This window comes from Daucus carota, chromosome 1, assembly GCF_001625215.2.
Source record: "Daucus carota subsp. sativus chromosome 1, DH1 v3.0, whole genome shotgun sequence".
Taxonomy (NCBI): domain Eukaryota; kingdom Viridiplantae; phylum Streptophyta; class Magnoliopsida; order Apiales; family Apiaceae; genus Daucus; species Daucus carota.
The window spans coordinates 50,596,518-50,616,629 of record NC_030381.2 but is presented as its reverse complement, the minus strand read 5'-3'; the positions used below and the strand labels follow the sequence as shown (position 1 = coordinate 50,616,629).

General features: G+C 36.3%; 2 protein-coding genes across 2 annotated transcripts; both read right to left on the bottom strand.

The window, feature by feature from the left end:
- Window positions 1–6,979: 6,979 nt before the first annotated feature.
- Window positions 6,980–8,629, bottom strand: LOC108224224 (wax ester synthase/diacylglycerol acyltransferase 4). Its single transcript, XM_064087040.1, has 4 exons — window positions 8,433–8,629; window positions 7,724–8,314; window positions 7,100–7,453; window positions 6,980–7,024 (listed from the first exon to the last, which is right to left on the bottom strand). The coding sequence occupies exons 1-4, from the start codon at window positions 8,613–8,615 to the stop codon at window positions 6,980–6,982; spliced, it is 1,173 nt and encodes a 390-aa protein (XP_063943110.1). The 5' UTR covers window positions 8,616–8,629.
- A 4,066-nt stretch (window positions 8,630–12,695) lies between these two features.
- On the bottom strand, window positions 12,696–15,305 carry LOC108215152 (wax ester synthase/diacylglycerol acyltransferase 4). Its single transcript, XM_017387520.2, has 5 exons — window positions 15,019–15,305; window positions 14,058–14,651; window positions 13,620–13,973; window positions 13,218–13,355; window positions 12,696–13,030 (listed from the first exon to the last, which is right to left on the bottom strand). Exons 1-5 carry the CDS (start codon window positions 15,202–15,204, stop codon window positions 12,887–12,889), a joined length of 1,416 nt encoding a protein of 471 aa, XP_017243009.1. The 5' UTR covers window positions 15,205–15,305; the 3' UTR covers window positions 12,696–12,886.
- Window positions 15,306–20,112: the final 4,807 nt, after the last annotated feature.

The following is a 20,112-nucleotide window of genomic DNA, read 5'->3' as shown; positions in this document are numbered from 1 at the left end:
TATTGGTGCAACAAGAATCTGACTAGTGGTGCTTGAAACGCCAAGTTGTGGCGTTGTTTTGGTAGGTGGGAGAATTAAATCGATCTTAGCTTCTTCCTTTTTTCCCGCTAATTTCGGTGACCCATCCTCAGCTTAGCTAAGAAAACAGCACAAAATTCACTGGAGAACGGGCAGGAGATCAAAACCAATGAATAGAAAATGATGGGTTATAACAACGTTTACCAAATTAAAGAAAATGACTTTGTCCCCCTCGGTTGACATAGTTATAAATAATCTGAACTGACACTTGATGGCTATCCATAGAATGATATTTATCGGGTTTTGATGTAATCCCAATTTTTCAAATTACATTCTATTTTGGATCGACTTAACACTTAAATATATAGTTGCTGGTAAAATCATATTTGTCCACTAGTTGATAGTTGCAGATAGTAACTAATTGTTTAACACTTGATAATGACGAATAACTTGATAGTTGATAGTTACAAATATATATTGTCCAAAATTATTAATACATAAATAATTAATAATCATGTTTTCTAACATCGATTAAAATTTACCCATGCTTGTTTAGTCATAACAGTACTAAAATGTAAGAAATTAAAATTGTTTAATATCATTGAATCACAATTTAATATTTTCTTGATAATTAATTATGTATCAATAAAAGAGTATATACAGTATGTAGTATTTATGTATGCGCGATTTTGTTTTTTGGACCGATATCTGATGCAAATCACTTTTTAAAGTCTACATTTCACATCTTAAATACATATGCAATTTACATTCCAGTGGGTAAGTACAAGTTCACGTTGGATTATCATTATACGATAACAAAAAAAGTTATATTAACTTAGTGGGTGTTTGTTTAGGACTCCAGCTCATGAATTATAACTTATGAGCACTTATTCGTACCGTTTGTACAATAAGTCAAGAAATACTTATAAAAAGCTAGGAATGCAGCTTTTGTTTCAGGGCTTCTGCTTATTTCTTAAACACTTTAATCACTAATAAGTCTTATCTTGCTCCTAACTGCTACTCCACTTATTTATTTTAAGCAAGAAGCACTTATTTTAAGCTCACTCAAACGGCCCCTTAATCTTTTTTATATATATAACTTATGCATCATCGTCATATTTGGTATCAAAACTGAAAAATATTTATACTTATATAACTACATTTTTTATTGAAATAATTTATTAAGTTCGCCACAAATATTGCTGTCCCCGTAAAGTGTAATACGTACACACAATTAATACTAACTTTATTTTAACTAGCAATTTAGCATAGATCCGTACTTTTCCATATTATGAGTAGCGGTACAACAATATTGTGTTGATAGAGGGGTGTGCTCATCCTGGTTTTGCAGGATTATGGGACAGCTGCCGCTTCGGAGATCATATTGAATGCATTAGCGATGCATGACTTGAATTTGTACTCATTTATGAAGTTCTTCTCAACTTCAATTCCAAGTCTAAGCATTCCCACATAGCTCATTACCGTTACTTGAGCACTCTGCAAATTTTGCCATAAACTATTAAGTTTTACGGTAATCGCCGGCAAAAGTCTTATCACCAAGTTGTCAACGAATTATCTGCTAACTTGGCATTCCTTTTGTAAACAGTAGCATCAACTTTTTATTGAAAATTGAGTGAAAAACTGTTTAGTAAATTCTGAGTGAACAAACAGTTTAGCCTTTTACCATACCCTTAAAAAGGTGGTAAAAGGTACTCATTTTGCTGTCCATACCTGTGGCGAACCTACCACGAAGAAGTAGAGGCCTTTAACTGGATGATCACTTAAACTCATTTTTTCCTGTGGACCAACCAGATTCGTGATGGTTATGCTTGAATTGATCAAAGTGTTCCGAATGAATTTAGATGTTACCTAACACAAAATCATTGATGAACAAGATATGTTAATCGCATATTATAGGTGAGCACCACATAATTAATGTCTTAATCAAGTACATTCGTTGTGTGTCGTCGTTGGTGGAGATTGAGATTAGTAATTTACTTAGGTTATGAAGGTTGATCAAACACAACATGCATTCACTTCAGCATTTGCTATTAAAGGAGTATGGTGCACATCAGTGCACATAGCTCAGGGATATGAATGTACTTTGTAAATAGTATCAGGCTATAGTAGTAATTGCACAGAGGTGGTTAGAAAGTTTGTTACAAGTTAGTGGATACAGTTGGTCTATATAAAACTGAGAAGTGTGCTCACTCGAGAGCATGAGGGAAAATGTGGTGTAAACAGTTTGAGATGCTATCAATTCACAGTAGTTGTTAATGGCTTTTCATTTTTCTTTATGGTATCAGAGCTGCCATTAGATGATTTGTGAAGTTCTTGAGCATTGATTTGTTTACAGAAACTCATTCTTTCCGATCGTAATCTGCGATTTGACCTGAGCACATTGAATTGAAGCTTTTGCTTGTTGTCAATGGCGTCTGGTAGTAGTCGTTTTTCATTTGCGGATATGCAAAATCCTTTGTTTCTTCATCCAAGCGATAGTCCTACATCGATTAATGTCACAAAACTGCAAGGTGCAGGTGATTATCGAGTTTGGAAGCGATCGATGGAGATTCAATTGTCCTCGAAGCGCAAATTAGGGTTTGTGCTTGGAACGGAGTTACGAAGTGTTACAGATGCAACAGATGCAGTCCAGTGGGATACGTGCAATAATATGGTAATCTCCTGGTTACACAACAATATCTCTGATTCTATCAAGAAATCTGTGTTGTTTGTGAATTCTGCTAGTCAAATCTGGACTTTGCTTGCTAAACGGTTTCAAGTAACTAATGGCTCGAGAAAGTATAAAATTAACAAAGATCCGCTTAGTCTTAAACAAAATGGACTATCTCTTGTTGAATTTTATACTTCTATTTCTGCACTTTGGGAAGAATTGGAAGATATGAATGCTTTGCCTGTGATTCATGAGATCTCGGAGGAAGTAAGGTTGTTTCTCAAGGAGTTAGACAATCAGAAACAAGAAGCTCGATTGTTCCAATTTCTGAATGGATTGGATGAAATTTACACACCACAGCGTAGTCAAATTCTAATGATGACTCCTTTACCCACGGTTGAGATGGCCTGTTCTGTGATTCAACAAGAAGAATCACAGAGGGAAAATGTCAAGGTGGATTCGAGTCATGAAATGGCTGCAATGTATACTAAAACCACATCTGGAAATTCACACAGCACTGATAGGTGTTTTGAGTGTGGAGGGAAAGGACATAGTAAAGACAATTGTTGGAAAATCATAGGTTATCCGAAGTGGCATAGTAAGAGTAGAAAATCTGGGAATGTTTCCACTACTGCTGGAAAATGGCAATCAAACAGAGTGAATGGAGGAAAATCTGTCAACTTTGCAGTTGTTCAGGAAGGAGTAGAGGATACTGGTCATGTGATGTTATCTGCAAAACAGTTTGATCAGTTGCTGAAACTGTTGCCTACTACAGGTTCACAAGAAGAAAATTCAGACCTGGAGAGTCCTTTTTCAGGCATGGCTATTAGCACTGACATTAAGCACATTGATGGCAGCTGGATCATGGATTCCGGAGCAACTGATCATATGACCTCAGACTTGAATTTGCTAAGTAATGTGTCTGTTGTTGCTAGTAATATTACTATTAAACTTCCAACAGGTGATGTGGCACATATATCTCATATTGGAGATGTCAAGTTGGGAAATGGATTAACACTGTTAGGTGTGTTATATGTGCCTGAGTTTCATCACAATTTGTTGTCAATTCATAAGCTGGCACTGGATAATGTTTGTCAGGTTTTGTTTTATCCTACACAGTGTATTATCATGAGTGCTGAAAACAGAGAGGTTAAAGGTACAGGAATATTACAGAATGGATTGTATTATTTGGTTGACACTGAGAAATCTTGTAATATTGCTCAGACTGATGAGTCCAGTTATGAAACATGGCATAATAGGCTTGGTCATGCACCCAAGGCCAAAATTCTGTCTATATCATCAGTGAAATCTCTGCTGAAAAATGTATCATCTCATGTGTGTGTCACATGTCCTTTAGCACGGTTTACCAAACTTCCTTTTGCTGTCAGTTCCTCACATGCTCCAGAACCATTTCAATTGATACATGCTGATATATGGGGGCCTTACAAAGTGCCAACTCGTGGAAAGTACAGGTATTTTCTGACATTAGTTGATGACTACTCCAGAATGGTTTGGGTGTATCTTTTACAGCATAAATCAGATTTTGTGAGCTGTTTTAAAGCATTTCATGCTTATGCATTTACACACTTTACAAAGCATATCAAGGTGCTCAGGACTGACAATGCCCTGGAGTTTAAAGATGTGTCTTGTAATGAATTTTATGCTGCAAATGGAGTTATACATCAGACATCATGTCCGTATAAACCACAGCAGAATGCCCGAGTCGAGAGACGGCATCGATACATTTTAGAAATGGCCAGAGCACTGAAATATCAGTCTGGTTTGAAGATTGATTTTTGGGGAGAATGTGTTTTAGCAGCGGTTTATATTATGAATCGTTTGCCTTCTTCAGTGCTGGATCAAAAATCTCCGTTTGAAATGTTGTTTAAAGAATTACCTGAGTATACTGATATGAGAGCTTTTGGATGTTTGGCGTTTGCAGCTAATCCTAAGCTAACACATGACAAATTTGCTCATAGAGGTAAACCATGTGTCTTTATTGGATACCCTCCTGCTACAAAGGGGTACAGGCTGTTGGATATTACAACTAAGGAAGCCTTCATATCTAGAGATGTCTGTTTTAAGGAATCAATTTTTCCTTTTAACAGTAATTCAAAGGACACCTACCTGCATCCTTTACCAACTGAAATGCCATCTGTAGACCAGACTCCATTTGTTGATTGGGAATTGCCTTATGTGGAGACATCTGGCCAATATGCAGAAACTCAAACTTTTACAGATGCTGAGACTTCAAGTGCTTCAAGCTCTACCCCTGAGAATTCTATGCCACAAATATGGCGATCTTCTAGAGCTCGGAAGCCACCTGTCTGGATGCAGAATTATTCAACAAATGTGGCTGTTTTACATGATATTATAATGCCAACTGTGGTTGATCAGAGTATTGCACCTAATTTCAGCTGTTTTCTAACATCTGTGACTACAAGTGCAGATCCAACTTCGTTTAAACAGGCAGTGAAGCATCAGCATTGGATTGATGCAATGAATACTGAGTTGGATGCATTAGAGAAAAATGGAACTTGGGTTATTACAACTCTGCCTCCTGGTAAACAATCTATTGGTAGCAGATGGTTGTTTAAAACCAAGTTCAAAGCAGATGGTTCCATAGATCGTTTCAAAAGTCGTTTAGTCATTCTTGGCTGTAAACAGCAACCAGGTGTGGATTTTGGCGAGACGTTTGCGCCGGTTGCAAAAATGGCAACCGTTAGAACTCTCCTTGCTGTTGCTGCTATCCAGAACTGGTATACTCTGCAGATGGATGTGACTAACGCGTTTCTACATGGAGATTTGGCTGAAGAAGTGTATATGTCATTACCTCAAGGGTATAAAGGCTGGGGTTCAAGAATTGCAGGTCCAGAATCATCCACTCCTGATGCCAAACTGCCACATACAAGATTGGTGTGCAAATTGGTTAAAAGTTTGTATGGTCTCCGGCAGGCTCCCCGTTGCTGGTTTGATAAACTCTCTTCAACACTCAAGGCCAATAATTTCATTCAATCGAAAGCAGATTACAGTTTGTTCACAAAGACATCTGATAAGACTGTTACAATTACATTGGTCTATGTGGACGATTTGTTGATCACTGGCAATTCTACTTCGGATATCAGCTGGCTTAAATCAATGTTAGCTTCTCATTTCCATATGAAAGATTTGGGTGAGGTCAAGTACTTCTTGGGGTTAGAGATTAACAGGTCTCTTAATGGTTTCTTTGTTTCTCAACGGAAATATGTCATGGATTTGCTTCAAGAGTATCATGTCACTGGTGGTAAACGTCCAAAGCTGCCACTGGAAACATCTCACAAGCTTGAACCTACAAAGGGTCAACCTCTTCTGGATCATCAGCCATATCAAAAGCTCCTTGGAAAGCTGATTTATCTGACTGTCACACGACCTGATATCGTGTATGCAGTGCACATCCTAACGCAGTTCATGCAACAACTGACTTCTGAACATATGTTGGCTGCCAAACATCTTCTCAGTTACATTGCTGGTAATCCGGGTCAAGGCATTTTGCTGGCCAGTGCTTCAGCTGCACGACTGACTGCGTACTGTGATTCCGACTGGGCTGGATGCACCTTTTCTCGACGGTCCACGTCTGGGTTTTGTATCATGTTAGGGCAATCACCTATTTCCTGGAAAACTAAAAAGCAGACTGTAGTGGCTCGTTCTAGTGCAGAAGCGGAATATCGTTCAATGGCGTTAGCTAGCTGTGAAGTTACGTGGTTGACTGCGTTACTACAGGACATGGGTGTGACTGATTTACCATCAACTGTGCTAAACTGTGACAATCAGGCTGCATTGGCCATTGCTGCTAATCCTGTGCTCCATGAACGCACGAAACATGTGGAAATCGATTGTCACTTTATACGTGACAAGGTCAGGTCTGGGCTGATTGTTCCTCGTCATGTTCCTACATATGCACAGGTGGCTGATGTCTTCACTAAGCAACTACCTTCTAAGCAACATTCCTATCTACTGGGCAAGCTGGGTGTTGTCTCTGAATCTCACACACAGCTTGAGGGGGAGTAAAGGAGTATGGTGCACATCAGTGCACATAGCTCAGGGATATGAATGTACTTTGTAAATAGTATCAGGCTATAGTAGTAATTGCACAGAGGTGGTTAGAAAGTTTGTTACAAGTTAGTGGATACAGTTGGTCTATATAAAACTGAGAAGTGTGCTCACTCGAGAGCATGAGGGAAAATGTGGTGTAAACAGTTTGAGATGCTATCAATTCACAGTAGTTGTTAATGGCTTTTCATTTTTCTTTAGCTATTGATTAAACAAGATCTCAGAGCCAAGAATGACTCCAATTACCTAGAAGAACATAACTCCAATTCCAGTTGAAACCATATGAAAAGCTGCAAGTACTATATATACCTAGCTACGTACCTCAGGGCCTTTAAATTTTCTGAGATGTTCTAGCATTACACTTGTGAGCCAGACTCCCGCACTGCTTCTCCCCCTCTTTATAGTACTTTGTGTTTCATACACAAATTTAAGAGGATCTGACAAATCTGAGGTGATTAATTTGGGTATAGGGACGTGGAGGAATGCGAAATTGTTACCCCATGGCGTTGTAGTCTTTGGTTTCACCATCTCGTCTACAGACTTGTAACCATCAAGATTCCTAGTGTTGAGTAAGACCAGTGCATTTGAATTGAAGTTGCTGGAATTCTTGTTCTCCCCTTCCATGTACAACCGACTTCCTAATAATATTACTCCAGCAATCACATCATTGATGGTCTGCAAAATTAAAATTGCAGAGCCAACTTTTGAGTGGTATAGTGAATTTAATAATTCAAATAAAAGAAAGTAGCTTCAGAAAAGCACAAATTTCAAATGAGTAGTTATTAAATCTGCAAAAAAAAACAAACTGATTTTTAAAAATGAGAGAAGCCCAAATCTAGCCTATATATACTATATAGTTAGCCTTTCTCTGATTCTGCATATATTATTAACGTATAGGCTGCTTAATTAGTTAACGTGTATGGTGTATGTGCCCAAAACCATTACCACATTGAGGGTTTTCTTGATTTTCTTGATGTGATCTAGAGAAAATTCTATGGTCGTCATAGTGAAGGGCTGAAATTCCACTCCCTCACGACCAGATCGTATGGGTGACTCGACATCTTTGATAATGCTGCTCTTCAGAAGGCCGGATCCGAAGTCCATTACAGTATTGGCAAAGGAAGATGGAACTCCACTCAAAAGCTTTAAAATGCTTGAAACGCCACTTCCTTTGGACAGCTTAGAGGAAGAAGAGCCAGATTGACGTGAAGGGAAGGTTAAAGGAATGTGAGGATTGTCCGTTCTTTTTAGACAAGAAAGGAGAGCTCCCATAAGTGAGTATCCATCTCCAAGTGCATGATGAAGCTTAAATATTATAGCCCCAGCTGCATCACTTGTCGGGTACTTGAATATATGAACTTCCCACGGGGGCCGATTTTGTGGCAGTGGATCCATGCCTAGTTTCGACAAATAATTACTTAAGCAATGGTCGTAATAATCTAGTGACATGCCGTCGGGGAATATGGGTACATTAACATGCTCCTTGAGATTCACTTGAACCTTCTTCCATTTCTTCACTCCATTCTTGTCACCAACCTGCAGCTAGCTAGGGTTAGTTTGTGTACAATATTTTTTCTAGTTAGCAAAAGAAGATTTAATATAACATTACAATACAAGTGACATGATGCATGTCATGAGTAACGATCGATAATACCATAATAGAAGAGAATCGAGAATTGACGGGCAAGAAAACATCTCTCAGTAAGGAAAATATCTGCAAGTCATGGAGAGGAATTTCTGATTCTAAAACGCCTAGTATTGTGAGGGATAGCACGGAGCTGTTTATGTATTGTCCCATGGGACTTACAGGCTCAAACATTTCTTCTTCCAACTCCATCTCCAAATATTGCTTATGAATATTGCATGTGTATGTTGCTGCATGTGTGCCCATATATATATAGACACTCCTACATATTGAGGTGTCAAATTATTTGTATATATCTTTTTATGGTGCAGCAACAATCGACTAGTGGTGCTTGAACTAACACGCAGATGTCACGGTGTTTTGGTATGTATACTACGTACGAGGATTAAATCCATCTTATCATTCTCTTTCTGAAATCAGCCTGGGGTTGTTTTTCGGTATCGTAATTCTGGAGGTGCCGACTGCTTACTTTGATTTCGTTATCAGGACTTGGTTGATTCTGATTTCTGATTACATTATGTGACATGATACGACATAACTTGTTATAACTTGTTATATAACACTGCGAGAGGTCATTTGCAATTATGACTTACCTGCACAACACAACCCTAACTCATCAAATCGTTTGACACCTAATGTGCAAGATATAAAAGCTCTGAAATCTACTAATAGCAGATACATAGTATGTTGTTAAGACGCATCTAACCAGAAACACCTGGTCCGTCCTTGAGCCCGCTTGCTTTAAACAGTATACTCTATATGCTAAAGGCACATACTGTCATAATATCGGCTCATAAATAGTTGTGTTGGGAAGGTAATATGGTGTAACCTGCGCAGCATACATGTTTAGAACAATCTGATGTTGTAATAGTGCCCACGTAATCTCTTATTACCATTCATAATTAGTTAGTTCGCCAGTTCATATATAGCTCTAGGTTTTCTTGAAGGGAAAGCTGATATGTTATAAGCAGTTTGGTAGGTTAGGAATTATGATTCCACATGACATGTTTGTTATCCAGAATAGAATTATTATGTAGTCCAAGCCTTAGGTGTAATGATAGTTTACTAGTTGGTTTTCATAAATTTAAACAGCAGAGTAAAGTTGTGGAAAATCGTCGACATTTATCTATTCAAGTATTTGGCTCTACTTTGTGTAATACTTTAGCAAATCCAACTATATATTGTAACAATATCAATAACGCCAGTTCTGAGTTTACCATGGTTATGTTTTCTGATCCTCATACAATGATGTGGTCACCTGCTCAGATGCCTTGTTAACTTGTTTAACACATTTTTGGAATGTGGCTACTTTTAATTATTGAAATCTGCTTTCAGTTTTGTATATATGCCCAGATTTGGTTCTGAGGTTCAATAATTATATATGATATCTTTTACATATCTAGGCTACTGAATTATTTCTGTGGTTTTAATTCCTGGCGTTTACTTTATATGCAAAGTTGCAGATGGAAGCTGTACAGAACTACAAAATGCATTATCTGCAAGCAGCAGGGTGCACCAAGATTGAAAGTACTGCCATACTTGTTCCTACACAAAGGTAGTTTTGAAATTTTAAAAATCGGAGACAGATTGATGAGGAGAATAAATTATAATGCTAACCCTACATATTCAATAACACTAAGACTCTGCCCTTTCTGGTGTGATTCACATGGATTAACATACTAGCAACTATATATATATATATATACTTAATTGGTTTGATTAAATTCTTAATTCCTCAACTACTACAATAGTACAATCTAAATATAATTACATAAAACTAAATTAAATTACTAAAATTTTAAATTTTAAATTTTATTAAAAGCTATTCCATAGCCATTGTCATTCATGGCCATACTTGGAGCCTCAACCAAACTGAGCATGCCTTTTAGGTCTGTCTTACATGAGTAGTAAGCATTGGTTTATCTGCTTAATTGTGGGTCTTAGCTGTTTATGGATTGAACAATATAGTATAGAAGCAACAATGTATTCAGCAGCTCACTTTAGACATTCTACATTAGCACTACACAGATTATAATAAAGAGGTAACTTTGTTCCAAACTTTGGTCCTGTGGGGCGAACCACTTAGTTGTAAACTTTAACCTTAATTGCAAGATAGTGATTCACCCCTTTTCTACTTCTTGTGTCGATGCTACAGTAATATCCCTTGCTTGTACTGCAATATTAATGCTCTTTCTGAAACGCATATAGTAATGAGATTATTTCTTTTTTCTGCAGTTTAACGTTCTTCTGTACTCATTGACAAAAAATATTTACGCGATTGCTACCCTCATTACCCTCATCATTAGTATCTTCCATGAAGAGCTATTAATATATGAAAGGACCTGTTAGTTATACTGGCCGACGGTCTTGAAGAGGCCGGGTTGAGATGGCCCTAATTGCATTGTATTATATCCTTTATTAGACCGATATATGATGATTTACGACATATAACAATACTTTGACACCGGAGGTGCAAGAAATAAAAGCTCAATGGAAAACGAAACTGACTAGATATGAAGATACATCTAAGGGGTCGTTTGGTTCACGAGACGGTATGGGTTTGGAATCAGGAATCGGGTTAAGCTGGTATGGGGTTGAGGAATCATTCTTGATATCTTGTGTTTGGTTTAGTACTGGAATGAAAATAAATAATTTATGTACTGGAATGAAAATAAATAATTAATAATAACTAATATTACTAATTAACAGTAAATAAAAATAAGTATAACTTATTTCAAATTAAAAAAATATCATATCCCATTTAATTTATGTGTTTTGAGATTGTATTTAACTTTATAAATAAAAATGAATTAATAAAATTTTCATTTGATACCTCATACCCCTCTCTCATACCCACCTCCCCCCTAAGGTATCAAATCTGATTCCAGATGGGTTTGAGGTATGGGTATCAGATTATAAAAATAGACAACCAAACACCAGGTATGGGTTTGGAATGAACAAAACCCATACCTGATACCAGAATCAGCTGAACCAAACGACCCCTAACTAGAAACACTGTGGTCCTTAAGCCCGCTTGTTTTGAACACTAGAATAGTCCCAGCTAAAGGCATATACATTCACATTATCGATCGGCTCATAAATAGTTGTTATGGGAACCAAGTTTGATGTAACCTGCTGCATGATGGATGATGCACAGACCACAATTAGAATAATCTGATGTCGTTGTAGCACCCACGTAATCTCTTGTGCTATCTGCCATTTTCATCCTTAATTAACTAAGTAGTTGGTTGGGCGTTGGCGCAGACCATAATTACTTGAACAACTAACTTCATTATTTCTGAGTTGTAGTGTTTGAGGTTTAGAATAACTGGGATGGAATTTAAGGATGTGGTGAACACTTGAACAAATCAAGCATTTCCCTTTTACATCCTCCATCTCAAATTAGATTACTCTTTTGAGAAATTTTTTTATCACAAAATAGTTGAACTTTTCTCTTTTCAATGCACATTTATCAACAATCTTCCATTATTATTATTGCTTATTTATTATTTTCAATGTACCATCTAACTAATATTATAGATGGAAAAAACAACAATCATTTAATACTCCTTAATATGTGTTAAATGAGCAAAAGTTCATCTAAATTGGGATGAAGGGAGTATTTGAGTACTCCATTTTTCCCGCATACACGAAATATTCGCTTTACCTTATTAAAAAATTTTGAATATTTGATCATTTGAGTATCTATTTTTTTTTTCTATTATTAGTATATCATCTTATATTTATTTAAAATATAGGTTATATATTCTCCCAACACTATCAAATCAAATAATAAAAAAATGAAATTGGTAATGATATTTTTCTCATTCATTCACTTTATATCACACATATTTAAATTTAGAAAAGAACGAAAAATCATTATATTCCAGATATTTTACAATACAAGAAATTGATTATATTTTGATATTATTCTAAATATTTAATGAGTTCAAATATAAAATTAATAAGATAGCTTAACAAAATTTTAGTTTATTAATTATTAAGAAAATCTTAATAATGTTTTTAAATTATTAACATATCATAACAATTATACACAAGAATATATTACGTACATCTTAAATTTAAAAATTCTGTTTACAGAAAAGAGAATTTTGCAAAAATATTTATATATTTAAATTTATTTTCAAAAATATCAGTAAAAGTAATGTTGATCGAAAGCATTTACATTTCAGCTTACAACTTTTACAAATCAGATTACACATATAATTGTACTGTATTTTAAAAAAAGTCACAACTGATTATTTTTAAGAAAAATAGTTTTTCTTATTTTTCTTATTATTATTCAATGAACAGACAAAGAGACGAACACAATGATGTGATGCCGATAGCTTTCCTTTCTCACATAAACTATGATACACACGACAGAAACACACACCCACTTTCATCAACTTTCATTAATCGATCAGTACTCTGTTAGTGATTCTGTTTGTGGGTTTGCAGATCTATGGTACAGCTGCGGCTTTGGAGACCATATCGAATGCGTGGGCGATGCATGACTTGAACTTGTGTGGATTTATGAAGTCTTTCTCTACTCCGATTCCAAGTCGAACCTTTCCCACGTAGCTCATTATTGTCACTTCAGCACTCTGCGTATTTGCACAACTACTAATCAGTTTTACACTACAATCATAATAAAAGTGTTATTGACATGATATTTGAAAACAAGGGGTAGTATCTATCTTATCGTTAGGCTGCCGGTGATTCAACATCGTAAAATAGTCCTTAGTATGTCCATATCAGCTCATCAATAACAAAGTTGAAATGCATATATACCTGTGGAGCATTAACCACGAAGAAGTAGAGGCCTTTTATCGGATGATCACTCAAACTCATTTGTTCCACTGGGCCAATAAGATTTGTGATGGTCATGCTTGAATTGATCAAAGTGTTTCGGATGTATTCAGATGTTACCTGCCACACATAATTATCAATGATTAACATCATCTCAATTGAAAAACTATCTGTAATTAGTTGGACACTGAAGCAGACCATTAACTAGTTGGAAAGCAACTAATAATTTTAATTTACTTCTTGATAACAATATTTGATGTTAGCAAGAACTGATAGCTGGTACATCATATTCATATATTGAAGTTACATTCTATATTCCAGGAGAATGTAACTTCAAATATTATACGTAAAACAATAGTAAAAGCAATTCATATATAAACGTACCTCAGGGCCTCTAAATTTTCTAAGATTGTCTAACATTATACTGGTTAGAAAGACCCCCGCGCTGTTTCTCTTCCTCTTTACAGTGTTTTGTGTTTCATACACAAACTTGAGTGGATCTGACAAATGGGAAGCTTTTAACTTAGGTATGGAGACGTGTAGGAATGCGAAGTTGTTACCCCATGGCATTGTAGACTTGGGCTTAACCATCTCGTCTACAGACTTGTAGCCATCAAGATTCCTGGTGTTTAATAGCATCAGTGCATTTGCATTCAAGTTGCTGGAATTCTCCCTTTCTCTTTGCATGTACAATCGACTTCCTAATAATATAACTCCAGCAATCACGTCATTCATAGACTGCAATAATTCAAAATTAGTATTAGAATAATACGTGACTAAAGTTACGTATAGAGTCAGATATACAGCCTAACAGATAATTACCACTTTGAGGTTGTTCTTGATTTTCTTGATGTGATCTAGAGAAAATTCCATAGTGGCCATAGCCATGGGCTGAAATTCCACCCCGTCATGACCAGATCGGAGTGGTGACTCCACATCTTTAATAATGCTGCTCTTCAGAAGGCTGGATCCAAAGTCCATTACAGTATTGGCAAAGGAAGATGGAACTCCAATTAAGCTCTTAAAAAAGCTTGAAACGCCATTTCCTTTGGACTGCAGCTTGGTGGAAGAAGAGTCAGATTGACGCGAAGGAAATGTCAGAGGAACGCGAGGATCATCCATTCTTTGTAGACAAGAGAGGAGAGCTCCAATAAGTGAATATCCATCTCCAAGTGCATGATGCAGCTTAAAAATTATAGTCCCCGCTGCATCACTTGTAGGGTACTTGAACAGATGAAGTTCCCACAGGGGCCGGTTTTGTGGGAGTAAATCCACGCTTAGTTTCGACAGATAATCACTTAAGCAATTGTCGTAATATTCTAGTGGCATGCCTTCCGGGAATATTGGTGCATTAACATGCTCCTTGAGATTCACTTCAACCTTCTTCCATTTCTTCACCCCATTCTTCTCACCAACCTACAGCTAGCTAGGGTTAGTTTTTCGTATGATATAAATACATTTAAGTACACATCATAATAACAAATTGAACACACTAGCTATTTACACACACATATGTGTAATAACATAATATACTAGACCATTATTATAGTAACATATTCGAAGAATAATGACTTAACAAACATGTAGATTTGTGTATACTGAGAGTTCTTTAATTTGACGGAGACCTCTATTAGTTATATACTGTCCTAAAATGTGATGACTTTGTATATACCTAGAGTAAAATTATTCAAAATAAACAACATTGTGAAATGAATTATAGGAATTATCTGCGAGCACTTTCAGCACATGCATGCAGATAGATATAATAAAGAGATGGTGATACCATGATGGAAGAGAATCGAGAATTGATAGGCAAGAAAACATCTCTAAGGAGGGGAATGGTTTGCGAGTCGTCGATCGGGATTTCTGTTTCCAAAACGCCTAATATAGAAAGGGAAAGCACTGAGCTGTTTAAGTATTGTCCTGTAGGACTTACAGGCTCCAATATTTCTTCTTCCAACTGATCCATCTCTTATTACAAAGCCATGTGTGTCCGTATATACTTATACACAACAAACTGGACTAATTAGGCGGTGTGAAATTGTTGTGTGTTTTCTCTGGTTTAATTAGCAACTACTTGTAAGTACTAGTGGTGCTTGAATGGATACGTGGATGTCACGGTACGGTTCTGGTTGGTAAGAGGGCTAAATCGACCCATCCTCATGACATTCTATATCTTGTCGATGTCGTGGTCGTGTAACTACTTGATAGCTACTCTATTGGACTATTAGCTGATCTGAAGAGCCTTGCATATCTCTATATCAAGAACAACACTTATTCAATTCATATTGTATTTTCCAGAGAATGCTGAGCTTTTAAATGTAATCAAGGACGCACACATTTCCCCTCTAAATTTTTTTTATACATTTTTTCACCATTCTAAATTTTACAAAATTATAGAAGTATCCCATAAACTTTAAAAATAAAAAGATATTTTTCGAAAATTTGCTTGGCATCCCTGCAAGCTGCAGTTTGAATCCTAAACCCGCCCTTGACTGTAATCCATCATTATCCATGCAAAATGGTCAGACATTCGCGTGGAGCCGTGGACCTAACCATCGGTCGGCCAGGTTATTCGATCGAGTCGCAGTTATCCTCATCATGTTGCCGAATCCGAATTTTCTTTAAAAGGGAACAATGAATCATGTACGAAACTATATTGGTGTAGAAAGCGAATTTGAAAGGAAAAATCATTGTGCAAAATAGTGGTATGTACAAATATACATGTTCAGTACTGCATAAGACGCCTCGAATGAACAGGCTCCATTGTGCTAAACTTAAATATTTAGTCCTTTTATTGAAAAAATCATATCGTATAAACAATTTTACTACCTCCTTAACAGAAATTTTAAATTTTAATTACATTGGTATACCTAACAACAATTTATATATATATTATCCTTTAAAAATTTTGGCCCTCTAAAATTGGGTTAACTGTACAGGTTCTGTTAGAAACTCAACGTGGATGTGTGTGGTTTATACAAGTAAAATTGAAAGACAAGAAGGCTGTGAGCAAAGACTCATTTTCAGTATATAACTTGGGGAAAGAATACAACGTACAAATGAAAGATCACGAGAGATAAGAACTAACTACTGCAGACTAAAACTATTTAAAAGCCCATCACCTAAGGTGATGACTAAAAACTAGGAACACCTCCTGATATATCTCCACGACTAACCTATCCAAACTTAATTACTGAAGACCTATTCTCACTGCAACCAACACACGTTACAGAGACTTATTCAAATAAAACCAAAACATTATCTAAATAAATCTAAATAAATAATTAAACATAGGAATATAGAATTAAACTCCAACAATCTCCCCCTTAATTCTATATTATCTATCAATTCTTCAGCTACCCGTATGGCATGCCTTGAACTCAAACAGCTTCTTCATGCCCGTATGGCAAATACATTGATCCAGCCCGTGTGGCCTTTCTGTGCCCATATGGCACCACTGATCACAACTCCTTTTGGCTTCCTTGTTTGCCCCTCTGGCAATTTATTTCCTGCCCATATGGCATCCCTTTCACAGCCCTTATGGCTATTATTCACAAGCCCGTATGGCTTGTCTTTGTTGGCCCATATGGCCTCTACAGCAATGCTGGTTCGTCGTCATGAAGCTGTGCTAGATTTGCTTCTTGACAGTGTTCTTTCTTTCGTCGAGGCACACTCTGAGGCGAAGTGACCATAAATGTTGCAATTGAAACATTTTATCTTGCTCTTGTCCAGTCTGCCCTTCCATTTCTTAGCTAAGAGAAGTTGTTGTTGCTCACTTTGCTCACTCCTACCTTTCATTCTTTCTTCATGGGCCTTGAGACGTCCCACCAGTTCCTCAACTGACATGGCTTTAACATCTCCAAATTGTTCAATGTTTGAAGCTATTTGGAGGAACTTATCAGGCACAGCACGTAGAATCTTCCTTACAACACTGGACTCTTCCATAGCCTCTCCAAGAACTCGAATGTTAGTCACAATGCCACTCAGTTTCAAGCAGAAATCTTCTATATTCTCTGAGTCTTTCATCATGAGAGACTCGAATTCTCCCTTTAATGTCTGCACCCTAGCCTCCTGTACTCGTTCCACCCCCATACACATTGTCTTGATTGCCTCCCACGCCACCTTGGCCGTTTTCTTACCGGACAGAGTTAACATAAACTCCTCTGGAATGCCTTGATAAATTGCTGCCAGCGCCATTTTATCCATCCGTTTTTCAACGTTCACCTCCGGGTCACTAGGCTCCACAGCCTCCCAAACTCCCTGAGCTTCCATGAAGACCTGCATCTTCATTGACCACGCCGTGTAGTTGGATTTTGACAACATCGGATAGTTTATACTCACTGTTCCCTCCTTGATTTTTGATGTCTCCATAGTCATCAACCTCGGCATATATTTTGGCATAAACAACCTCGCTCTGATACCAAGTGTTAGAAACTCAACGTGGATGTGTGTGGTTTATACAAGTAAAATTGAAAGACAAGAAGGCTGTGAGCAAAGACTCATTTTCAGTATATAACTTGGGGAAAGAATACAACGTACAAATGAAAGATCACGAGAGATAAGAACTAACTACTCCAGACTAAAACTATTTAAAAGCCCATCACCTAAGGTGGTGACTAAAAACTAGGAACACCTCCTGATATATCTCCACGACTAACCTATCCAAACTTAATTACTGAAGACCTATTCTCGCTGCAACCAACACACGTTACAGAGACTTATTCAAATAAAACCAAAACATTATCTAAATAAATCTAAATAAATAATTAAACATAGGAATATAGAATTAAACTCCAACAGGTTCATAGCAATTCAATTCAGTGTGCTGGGCACTCAATGCCTCCTGACGTCGTTAAAATCATCTTGGGATGGCTTTTCGACGTCGTTAAAATCGTCTTGGGATGGCTTTTCGACATCGGATACCTGGAGAAGGAACGCGCGCTTTGATTCCGGTTACATTTTGTGACACGGCAGAGTGCATGTCAAAATCTTAAGAAATGACTGGGGAACATGGTCCGACGTTCATTTCCCATCATGAATTACCTGCACAAGGTAGCGTGATCATCAAAATTAGTTACAATGCAATTATTATCTAAAATGCTGTCAAAGGAGATAGATGGAACCAGATAAGATTTGATCAAAATGATCAGTATGTTGTCAATGTTGAATCATAAATTCGTGACCTGAGATATATGTTGACCTTTTTGTACTCATCTTACACTCTTCTTTACTTGTTTTGAGCGAACCATTCTTATAACGTCTTTCTGTATTTAGGCTGTAGGTGGATGAAATAGATTAGATACAAAGTTATGAATTGCTATGAACCTGTACAGTTAACCGGGTTATTACGGTGGTGTTAATGAAAATTGAACTCTTATGTATGAAATGTTGGAAAATTGTTTATAATTTTTATTTTATTTTCATTTTAAGTGATTTAATATCAGTGTCGCAAGAAGCGGGAATCGAATTTAATCGGTCAAGTAATGTAATAAGGATTAATCGGAGGTTGATCGAAGATTTTTAATTAGCTCGACGAGTTACGGAACATAGATTAATCGATTATTAATCGTGATTAATCACGAACGAACAGAGTGTAATATGTGAAAATTTATACAGAATCCACATTTTAAAATAGAGTATTGAAGTTTATGTTTTTCAAAATTGGTTAAAATATGATCTAATTATTTTAATTTAAACTTTTTTCCGTCTTTCAATATTTTATAAACATCCGGCGACATTAAAATTATGTTTAACAACGTAATCAATATATACAACAAACTATTTTTATGAATCGCTGAATACTATGTTTTACATTATAACTAATAAGCAAAATAATGATCTTTATAATTATCAAAAATAAAAAAAATTAATAATTAATTCATAATGATATTTAAGATTATCTATAAATAACAAATTATATACATATTATGATAATCAAAATATTAATTATAATTAAATAAAAAAATTATGACCATTACTCAGCTTAAATGTGCACTACATCCAAAAGATGAATTCCATCTGCTCATCAGTCTTCATATAATTCTAACTACTTGATAGCTACTCCCTCTATCTCATTTTATGTGACCTCATTTCTTTTTTGGAACGTCCAAAAAGAATGAACCTATAAAACTTACTATTTTTTAGCACTATTTTTCACTATTACACCCACTACCTCTATATTTTATACTCTTTTTTTATTAAATAAACACTATTACACCCACTACTCTCTTTTTATTAAATAAACACTACTACACCCACTATTTTCATCCACTATCTCAAATCTATCCTTAAATATTGATAAGTCCTACTGCTTTACCCACTTTTCAACTGCATTTACTATTTTTTTCTTAATCTCCGTGAAAGTCAAACCAGCTCACATAAAATGGGACGGAGGGTAGTACTAATTGACTATTTGCTTATCTGCAAAAGCAGCTTGCTCATCTCTTTTTCATGTACAACCCTGTTTCAATTCAAATGGTAATCTCTGGGAAATGGTGAGTGCTGAGGAGTCGTGGACCTGACCATCCGTCGCAATTATCCTCATGTTGCCAAATCCATATTTTCTTAAAACGGGAACGATGAATCTTATACGAAACCATATAGATTAGTGTAGACATTTGGTTCATCTTCGGTACTGTAAGTACTGTCATTGTCGAAGAAAGAAAAATATAGTGGAAATGTACAAATATATTCACTGCATTAGGCGCCCGACATAGCTAAAATCAGCTCTGGATGGCTTTCGACGACGGATACCTGGAGATGAGGAACGTTTACTTTGATTTGTTTGCAAGTACTTGGTTAATTCCGATTTTATTTTGTCAAAATCTTCCGAAAGGTAACGTGTACTCTTCAAAATTAGCAACGAACACATCCA